We start from the raw sequence: 10,203 nt of genomic DNA on the forward strand, positions 1-10,203 counted from the left end.
CTGAATGGGGATTTGAACTCGGGTCTCCCCGGTTCTAGTCCAGCACTCTAACCACTACACCACGCTGGTTCTCTTATGGGGGTTGTAGTCCAAAAACAGCTGAGAGGGGCCAAGGTTGAGCAGGCCTGTTGTACAGTACCGAGGTAGATGAACCAATGGTCTGATTCTGCATAAGGCAGCTTCCTATGTAAATTTTATTCAATCCTAATTGGTTAAGAGTGGCCTCACTTAATAATAATAATATATTTTTTTAACATTTTATATCCTGTTCTTCCTCCAAGGAGCCCAGAGTACTACATACTTGAGTTTCTCCTTACAACAACCCTGTGAAGTAGGTTAGGCTGAGAGAGAAATGACTGGCCAAGAGTCACCCAGCTAGTCTCATGGCTGAATGGGGATTTGAACTCGGGTCTCCCTGGTCCTAGTCCAGCACTCTAGCCACTACACCACGCTGGCTCTCTTAATAAGGCAGATGTATTTAAAATATTCTTACCAGAACTACTTACAAAAACCAGGGCTAGGAGACACCATCTTAGATTGGTCTTCCCCACATTTGTAACACATAGATGGGAATTTTTCTAAGATGGTTGTTGCTGCAATGTATGGCATACATCATCTAAAAAAGGTTTTGTTTTCTTTCCTTCAGAACTTTTGATTTCTTAATATGTAAATGTAATCGATCCAGAGAGGGTTTTTAAAAAATAAGACAAGAGCCCTATTTGTCCCTAACCTCAACTGAGAAGTCTAGTTGCAGTCATTTCACATGGTATGGCAAAAGCGCTATCAATCACTTGCTTCTTTGCTATTCCTCGCTGTGTCCCTAGAATAGGTCTCTGCATTGAAAAGACTTCGGTCTAGGTGTTACCGAAAATTGCACCCTGCTTGCAACTGGTTCTGAGCCCAAACTCCCAGTGAGGGAAAGCCCTCCCCCATCCCAAGCCCAGCTCCCCCCCCCCGCCCCCATGTTAATAGGGTTAGACATGCAGTGAGTGAAGCAAAGACTTGCCCTTTTCAAGGCTTCCTCAATCATTAAGCAATAAGGCTAAATAAATACACTCTCTTTATTCATCTGTGATTTATGTACATTGGCAAATAGTACAGGCTCCCCCCCCCCCCACTTAAAAAAGCAGGTCATAGAAAATGATCAGTAATCTAAAAATTATATACACACCATGTTACTGTTTGATTATCTTCCCACCTCACATTCCTAGTACCGGAAAGAAAGAAAAACCCTCTAGGGTTAGAGTCCCCCACAAGACACAGCCTCAGTCAGCACAGAATGTAGAACCCTAGAAAAAAGCCAGTCCACTCTCATCACCCCTCGCCCCAAGACTAACAGGACATGGAATCTGAGGCACACAGGTGGGACCTATCGCAAGAGTCCCAACCGACCTCCTCTTTGGTTACTGGGGCTTAGGCTCGGGTCTGCACTACTTGCAACCCACCAAACAGAACAGCTCAGCAACCATTTATGGCGGCTCAACCAACCTCCTGCTTGGGGCTGCCTGCCTTAGCAGGCCCCACAACCCAGCTGGAGAGCTGGGTTCAGCTTAGTGGGGCCTGTATCCTGCCAGTCTGGAAGCTGGAGGCAGGAATTCTGGCTGCAGTTTAGACCTCACTCCCTCCACAAAGCATGAAAGACACATTGCTTGTGTGTAGCCTCCTGCCTCACAGCCACCCACTCGATGTCACCGAATCCCAGGGGCACAGGCATTCAAGTCTTGGTTCCCACATGTCCACACTTAGCAGCAGCAGGAGAGAGGGTTTTAAAGATTTCCTGCCCCACTCACATCTCCTTCAGCTGATGAGATGTAGCATGGCCCACACCTGGCAGCCCTGTCCAGACATCCCCACCACCACCACATGATTGCTGCTATTTCAAGCCCAGCATATGCTGCATTAAATGGGACACTTGGCTTGCAGTTCTGCTTCGTGAATCTCACCCAGGGATGCATGCTTCCCCTGCCTCCGTCTGACCAGTGATCCTCAAATGCTGCAGACACCAAATACACACAGTGGGCAGGAAAGAATTAAGTGCACCTGAAACTCAGCTCCTATCCCACTATGAACCGCTAGTTGCCACCACCCACCAGAACTGGAGACAGAATCAAACCAGGACTGACCAGCTTCCTTCCCCATCCTGATCCTTCTTACTTCAGACACACAGAGGCCTGGTTCTACCACATAATCCTTCTCCCCACTTAAAACCCTTTACATTTAATTGCAGTCAGCCACAGATCAACTTGACAAATTCCCAATGAGCAATGGTAAGTAAATTCCTACCACTTCTCCAAAGGTTGCATTAATCAAAACAAAAAACCCATCTCTATGCTCCAAAATGATGGATAGGGTCTCCTTCCACCCTCCTTTGCTTTTGTACAGCCAAGTATCTCCATGGCAACAAGTATATCACCTCCCCCTTCTGGGGCTCTGTTTGATCCTTCATTCAAAGTGTTCATACAAAAATACAACTCTTTGTAAACTTGCTCCCCTGCTGATCAAACAAGAGGGAGTGTGGTGGGTCTCAAGGCGAAAGACAGAGACGACCCCAAAGCAGCCTTGCCCCCTAGCTGTTTCTGATGAAGGGGTGCCCCCCAAACAGAGATGGTGGGAAAAGAAACATAAATTAAGGGATAAGTTGAAGAACTTGAGTTGGCAGTGACAGAAGTGGGTAAGCAGAGAGAATGAGTTATTCATTTGGAGGGCCAGCCAGTGAAAGGTGAGCAATTAGTGGTATTCATGAGGGGGCAACTGAGCAAACTGAGAGAAGACAGACAAGTGTGTCAGAGAAAGTTACAAGATGCTCTGAGGGCAAGGAAGGAGCAGAGGTGACCACAGGGCAGAGGAGAATCAACCATGAAGAAGGGGGAAGAGATGACAGGAGGGGGACAAGTGTTGTGGAAGCTCCACAAGAAACTGGCGCCAGCTGTGAGGGAGGTGCTCTGTTCCTCTCAGTTGACCAGCACTGACTTGGACAGGAAGCCGTCTGTGGTCACGGAAGGGAGTTCCTTGTTCTGTGCCGTATGGCCCGGCTGTTGTGTGGCCACCCCCGCTGAGGGGGATCCCTTGGGCAAGCTGTAGAGATAGACGGCCCCTATGACTAGCCCTGCCCCAAGAGCAAAGAGCAGGTTCAGGTGGAAGTCAAAGAGGTAGATGGAAGCCACGGTGGACACCACAATCGAGAAGGAGGTGGCAAAGCCCTTGAGGATGTTGTCGGCGTATTTCACAACCACAGCCACCAGGAGGCCACCAAAGGCCTGGTTCAGGATCACTCCCCATACCAGCGGGGTGTAGCCAAAGAAGAATCCATGTTCAGCCACGGCTGCGCCCTCTGCAGACCACATCCCCAACAGCCCCAGCAAAGTCCCAAAGATGCCCAGCTGGACGTTACGCAGCCAGACTGAGGCGGCGCTGCCCTTGAGGATCTTTTCAAAATAGACGCCGGCAAAGCCGGATGACAGGCACGACACCACCACCGCCACCAGCCCCACAAGGTAGCTCTGCTGGGTTGCCAGGCTCCCGGGGGCCGACTTGCCCCCCGCCTGCTGTTGCTCCACCTGGACGATGGCTACACCGGCAAAAAGGAGCATCAGGGACAGCCACTGGAGACGGGACAGGCTCTTGCGGAGCATCAGCACAGAGAAGACCGCTGTGGTGAGGATCTTCAGCTGGTAGGTGACCTGAGAAAGGCAGCGCAGTTTAGTAGACACGCCCATATGCCCGGCGACAGGAGTGCGGCCAGCCAGTGGGACCTATGGCTGGTGCTCCACCCCCATTCCCTAGACAACAAGTGGAGAGGAAGCACAGCGTGTTGTACTGAGCGGTCAGGTCAGCTCCCTGGTCATCGCAGCTTACATTTTAATAAGGGAGCAGGTTTCTAGCCCATGGGAATGTGGAATTAGCTTGAAAACAAGTAGGTAATACCTACTCAGAATTCAGACTCTAGAGAGGTTACTTGCCCTTCTTCCTGACTAGCAGAACCAGAAGTAAACCATGCAAAATAATAAAACATGGCAGGCTTAGGCAAAAAGAGCCTATGTGCTTCATTTGCATAGTTTACACAGGTCTTGTAAATCAACCTTTATGGGCACAGAATACATATCATTGTGCACATACTGCCCTCTTAAAAGAGAATATATTCCTGCTACAGAACTGTATGCAAATGTGTACTGGAATAAAACCTTCTGCAGTCTTTCCCAGGGCACCTTTTCTGTCCACTGGAAGCAAGAACTTCTGCTCTAGCAAATAACTCCCTATGGCAAAACACTTCCATAAATGTGGGAGAGGCTGCTCGCCTGGCAACTGCTTTAGATACATTTAGTGCCAAGCTAAAGCCTTCTTGTTTTGTCAGGCATTCAGCCTGTGAGCCCACTGTTCATATTGGTTCCTGCTGGCTCTTTATTCGTTGTATTGTTTTCAGTTTTTAACAGGTTTTTTTTTAGTTTGTATTATTGTTTTAGACTTGCAGTTAATGCCAAATATTTTTTCTTAATTGTAAATGGACCTGAAAGCAGGTGGCAGTTCAGCGGTATACAAGTTTGATTTAAAAGAGAGATGTGCACTCTACTATCTTCTATATGGATAGAGTGTGTTATGTCAGTGAAGGCTTGTGGAAAACACAGAGATGAGAATACACAGCAGAGGATATTTCTGGCTACTTCCACATGAGTTCACTGACGGCCGTTGTGGGAGACATAAGGGATAACTGGAAGACCCCCTGCTCTAGATATCCGTCCCCATGACTACATTCAACAGTGGCATGGAATAAGATATGAGCCCCATTGCGAATGGGATGCGAACCATCTACTAACTGAGCAAAGGGGCACCATTTAAAAGTGGAAATTCTCCTTATTTAGCAGGTGGAGAGCAACTGGCCCTATCTACCCTCAGCATAGCATCCTTCCAATGGCTCTGGTGTTTATCTCATGTTTCTTTTTCAGACTGTGAACTCTTTGGGGACAGGGAGACACACACACACACACACCATAACCACTTTGAGAACTTTTGTTGAAAAGTGGTATATAAATGTTCATCATAGTCATAGCACCATAAAGGCTCCCTTGGATAACTTGCCCGGGAATGCCCTAAGGCTCTTTGGGCAAGCAACTGCTTTTGAAGCACAGTTCCAGAGCTGGCATCTCACCTGGAAGGTGGCTGCAGGCAGGTTGGAGATAGCCACGTACTGGAGGTTGTTTTGGAGGGTGTAAATGAGAGAAGGCACTGCTAGTTTGAGCGTGTCCATGTACTGAACCACAATAGAGTCATATAGGAAGGAGGCAAACTGTTTCAGATTACCTGGAAAAAGAGGGAGAGAGAGAGAGAGAAATGCTTCTGTTCTAGTTGGCAATTAAATTTTTATTGATCAGAGGCTGAAGGACCAATAGTGATGGCTCTGCCCACTGTCTGACACACCAAGTGAAGACAAGGTTTTCTTCAATCTTTTCCGGCCCTGGTAGATTCCTGGTCAATCCTATCTAGCTGTGACTTGGGGAACACACAGGAAGAGGAAGGTAAGGCACATTTGGAGGGAACTGACAGATCTGTTACTGCTGTTCACACAGGGGTGGGGGCTGGTGCTTTGGCTTAGGAAAAAGCAGCCAGGGTTCCCAGAGGCTTGTGGGCTTCCAGGCACCCCCAAGGCAATTGGTGCGTCACTGTGTGAAACAGGAGGCTGGACTAGATAGGCCCTGGGCCTGATCCAGCAGGGCAGTTCCTATGTTCTAAGGGGAGTGGGAAATCCCTTGAGAGCTAGAGCCCACGTTAAAGGCCCTGGGCCACCACTGACCTATCCCTATCCAACTGTATATAAGAAGAATTGGACTTTAGAACAGGCCTTGACAAGACTGATTTGGTTCTAGGAGCTAGCCCAAACATTTAGGAAAGAAGACTGCCCTGTGCTCTATTGAAGCAGGGGGACTCACTGATCAATCTCAGTAATGCCCTCTGCTCCAGGCAGGTGTGGGCAGAAGACTCACCATCTTGTTTGCTCACTTCACCTCCTGGTCATGTACATCTGGCTCAGGCAGACAATGGACAGACATGACCAGGGGGAGAAGGAGCGAGCAAGCAAGCAAGCAAGCAAGCAAGGCAGTGGGAGGTTGCTCCCTCCTCTTTCTGACTTGTCTGGCTCAGGCAGACAAAGGAGTCCGATGCAGCCAGGAAGGAGCAACCTGCCCCTGTGCCTTGCTTGTGCTCTCCTCCTCCATCACTGGTGCAGGCACCATGGCAAGCTGATGCCTGGGAATTGTTGAGCCCTCCTTTAGATAAGGATCTCCATGCCTGGTCACACCCACAGTCCATCTGATCTCAACAACTGTTTTCTGACACAGTGGCCACATATCTCAGGAAAGTTCACAAGTGTGCCATAAACATGGTATCTACCGCATCTGGCAACTTCCTCTGGTAGTGAGAAGTATACTGCCTCTGAAAGCAGAGGCTATGTTTCTGTCTACTATGGCTAACAGGAAGACTTCCAAACAGTTCTCTAAAGCAATTTTGGGCAGTGGCCATCACAACCCTTAGTTCCATAAGTCAGTTATACCTTGTGTGTCCAAGAATGTCCTTCCCCCACCCCCACTTCCCAAAGCTGAGGCCAACTTGCCCAATTATGTATCTGCCATTCAGATATCATTAAGGCCACAGTGAGCCAAGTGCAGCTGTAACGGGTGCAAGGACTATAAGAAAGATCACAGTGGTTAGAAGTAAAGAGATGGAAGCAGGGGTTCTCAGATTTGGGTCCCCAAATGATGTTGGACTACAACTCCCTTCATCTCCAGAAAAAATAACCAAAACCACTGTGGCTAGGGATGATCGGAGTTGTAGTCCAACAATATCTGGGGACCCAAGTATGAGAACCACTGCTCCCATCTCTTTCAATGCAACCAGAACAGGAGAGCTGGTCTTGTGCTACCAAGCATGACTTGTCCCCTTAGCTACACAGGGTCCACCCTAGTTGCATATGAATGGGAGACTTGATGTGTGAGCACTGTAAGATATTCCCTTCAGGGGATGGAGCCGCTCTGGGAAGAGCAGAAGGTTTCAAGTTCCCTCCCTGGCATCTCCAAGATAGGGCTGGGAGAGATTCCTGCCTGCAGCCTTGGAGAAGCTGTTGCCAGTCTGTGAAGACAATACTGAGCTAGATGGACCAATGGTCTGACTCAGTATATCATTATTATTTTTATTATTATTTATTTGATTTCTATACCACCCTTTCAAAAATGGCTCAGGGCGGTTTACACAGAGAAACAATAAATATGGATCCCTGTCCCCAAAGGGCTCACAATCTAAAAAGAAACATAACAGACACCAGCAACAGTCACTGGATAGGGCCAGTTACTCTCCCCCTGCTAAATAAAGAGAATCACCATGTTAAAAGGTGCCTCTTTGTCAAGTTAGCAGGGGTATATGGCAGCTTCCTATGTTCACTAGACTTTACAAAGACAGGAGCACAAAGATCCACCCAATGAGGCTGCAGATTAACAACCCACTAGGAGTGGAGAATTCCTTGCAAGGTATCCATTCCCCAAGGCACCACAGCCCCACCTTTTTTCTGCATGAAGATGAGCAGCAGGCAAGTGACTCCCTTAAGGATTTCAGCCATGACGACAGCTGAAGTGGCAAAAAATCGGTCTCCAGGCAGTGTACGCACATAACGGATGCTGAGGATGAGAGAAGCATTTTGCACCACCAAGACTGCCAGACTGATGTACTTCAATTGCCGATTGCCTGGAAAAGGAAGAGTAGGAATCAGTTCAGTATCCCACCCTTCAGAGGCTACAGCTCTTCATTCAGTTCAGTCAGTTGCCACAGCTCCACTTTGGACAGAGTTACATTGTACGAGCTTGTGATATTTAAGAAACCATCACTTCTTCCAGAAATAGAGCTGGGATATTTGAGGAAGTATATGGAAAATCCCAGAAGAACATGGGAACTCTCTGGGTTCTGCAAGGCCCTATGCATCAGAGGCTACTAAGGTAGGGTTTGGTAGCTGAAAGTTACTTGCTACAGCCAGCCCCCACTTCCCGCTGCAAGTACCATCAGCAGTCCCCTCCAACTGCCAGCCCAAAGGCAAGAGAAATGCACAAGCAGGATGGTGTCTATTGCTACAAGAGTTATTAGCTAGCAGCCCACTTTGGAGAACAAGAGAAGGCGCCTTGGTACTAGTCTCTAACCCTCTACAATGTAGCTTTCTCTCAAAACAAGTTGCCAGCCAAGACACTAAGCACTTAGCAAACTAAGCCTTTGTTTCAGTGATGAAACCAACCAAAAATTGTACAGGTGAAGTCTGGCAACGGGTACTAGGAGTGCAGGGAAGAAAGCAAGCATCTGAAATCTAGCATTTGCCAGGTTTAATTGCTACTGGATGCTTGCCTGAAGCCTTGCTGCTCAGCCCAAAGGGGGGATATTCCCAATCTAATTGCCAACACTACAAATTTAAGATGAGCATCCAGACTGACCCATCGTGAGCGCAGAACAAAATCCCCATGCAAACTCTCCTATCCACTGATCCAGGTCTTAAGAGCTCCTGCGATTTGGAACAAATCGAGGCCAGAGGTTTCCACCCAGCTGTTCTGACGTTCAAACCGGATCCTTCAGAGAGCTGGCATCCTGCTTTGTTGGGCTCTGCAAACAAATTCTTGCAACTACCAAGAGGCGATTACACACCTAGCAGGAAGTGGGGACAAAAAAAAAAAAAAAAAAAAAAGATACAGCCATATCTTGCTGAACCACATTCCTTTGCTTCCTGCAAGGGAAAGTCAGGTAGCCCCAAACCTAATGCAAACTGAAGACATGCTTACGGCTGCATGGGGATTCTGCAACTCCGAGCCAGGCTGCAGCTTCTCTTTCTGGGATTTTAACGTTTAATTCTAGCACTCAGATATGTGTACCTTTGGAGAACCTGTTAATATGAACCACCTTGCCAAATCACACCAAAGACCGATTCAGCCCACTGCTTTCCACAGTGGCTAGTCTACTACTCAGGGAAGCTTATAATGTGAGCATGATGATGATACTGATCTTCTATGGCGCATTCCCAGCATCCAGTAGTCAAAGACATACTGCCTGAACAGGGAGACCCTACTTTTTGCTATGATAAATATTAATAGCTAGATCAATGCCTAATCAGTTAAAAAAAAAGTCTAAGCTGATGGCTTATCACTACATAGAGTCAATTATTTTCTTAATTATTTATTCTACTGAAGAATAGATGGGTGGTGGACTAATAAAATTCTGATTGCTTAAACTGTAGGTATCTTCCCCTACCCCACCTTCAGCAGCGATGGCACAGAAGGGAAGCAGCTTGCCTAGAGTGCAAGAGGTTGTTAGTTCAAATTCCTGTCAGAGTGCTTCCCAGATTATGCCTAGTAAATAAATGTGTAGTCACCTATATTGGGCAGCAGCGATATAGGGGTGGTTGGGTGGCTGCTGAAAAGCATCTTCTCATACTGTGCGGGAGGAGGCACTGGCAAACCACTCCTGTATTCTACCAAGAAGATCACACGAATGTGATCGCTAGGAGTCGACACCAGCTCGACGGGCACAATCTTTAAAATACCTCCACCACGGCTCACCAAAGATACCTTCCCCCCCCAAAATTTATTTGACTCCTTTTGCCCGAGAGGGGCGTGCATAACGTGGGAAAGCTTACGCAGGCGAAGTGGGCTTTCCTACAAGATTCCACAGCCCCTTCCTTCATCACTTTAGAGATCTCAACAGGAGCAGTTAAGACTCTGCCCGATGCCTCTTTTGAGGCTCATGCTTGAAAAAAGCACGCCAGAGTCGTTACGAGTCTGGCTGCCGTGGGCTCCCCAGGACCCCCGAGAAAGGAAGAGGCAACGCCCCGCGGCCTGTGAGCGGGCCTGGAGAGCGAGACCATGAAAAAAAACCCCAAACCCCTCACTTGGGAAGAACAGCCCCTGCCTGGAGAGAGCCACCCAGGCAGAGTCTCCCAAGCGGACCCCCACCATGCCCAGCAAGAAGCAGCTTTCCCACCGCCCAGCTTGCAGGGAGCTGGGCCGGGGGGCTGCAGCGTCCCCGCTCCCTCTTCCAGCTCTCACCTCCTGCGGCCGCCGGGCTCCCACCGTCGCTTCCCGGGCTCCCAGCCGCTGCCATGGTGGCAACCGCTGGGCAACCAAGCTTCCCGGCCTCCGCCGCCGCCACTTCCGCATCCCAGACCCCGGGGAGACTTCCGCTTCCGGGAGA

The 10,203-nt window shown here is 48.6% G+C and overlaps 1 protein-coding gene across 2 annotated transcripts; it reads right to left on the bottom strand.

Moving 5' to 3' along the window:
- Positions 1-1,041: 1,041 nt before the first annotated feature.
- Positions 1,042-10,203, bottom strand: SLC35A2 (solute carrier family 35 member A2). Of its 2 annotated transcripts, XM_053297385.1 has the most exons (5): positions 10,059-10,203; positions 8,457-8,664; positions 7,543-7,725; positions 5,144-5,295; positions 1,042-3,680 (listed from the first exon to the last, which is right to left on the bottom strand). In XM_053297385.1, exons 2-5 carry the CDS (start codon positions 8,458-8,460, stop codon positions 2,952-2,954), a joined length of 1,068 nt encoding a protein of 355 aa, XP_053153360.1. In that variant the 5' UTR covers positions 8,461-8,664; positions 10,059-10,203; the 3' UTR covers positions 1,042-2,951. The 2 variants fall into 2 exon arrangements, with proteins under 2 accessions (XP_053153360.1, XP_053153359.1); XM_053297384.1 differs by lacking the exon at positions 8,457-8,664 and having other exon boundaries at positions 10,059-10,199.

Source organism: Hemicordylus capensis, chromosome 2 (genome assembly GCF_027244095.1).
Source record: "Hemicordylus capensis ecotype Gifberg chromosome 2, rHemCap1.1.pri, whole genome shotgun sequence".
NCBI classification, from domain to species: Eukaryota; Metazoa; Chordata; class Lepidosauria; order Squamata; family Cordylidae; genus Hemicordylus; species Hemicordylus capensis.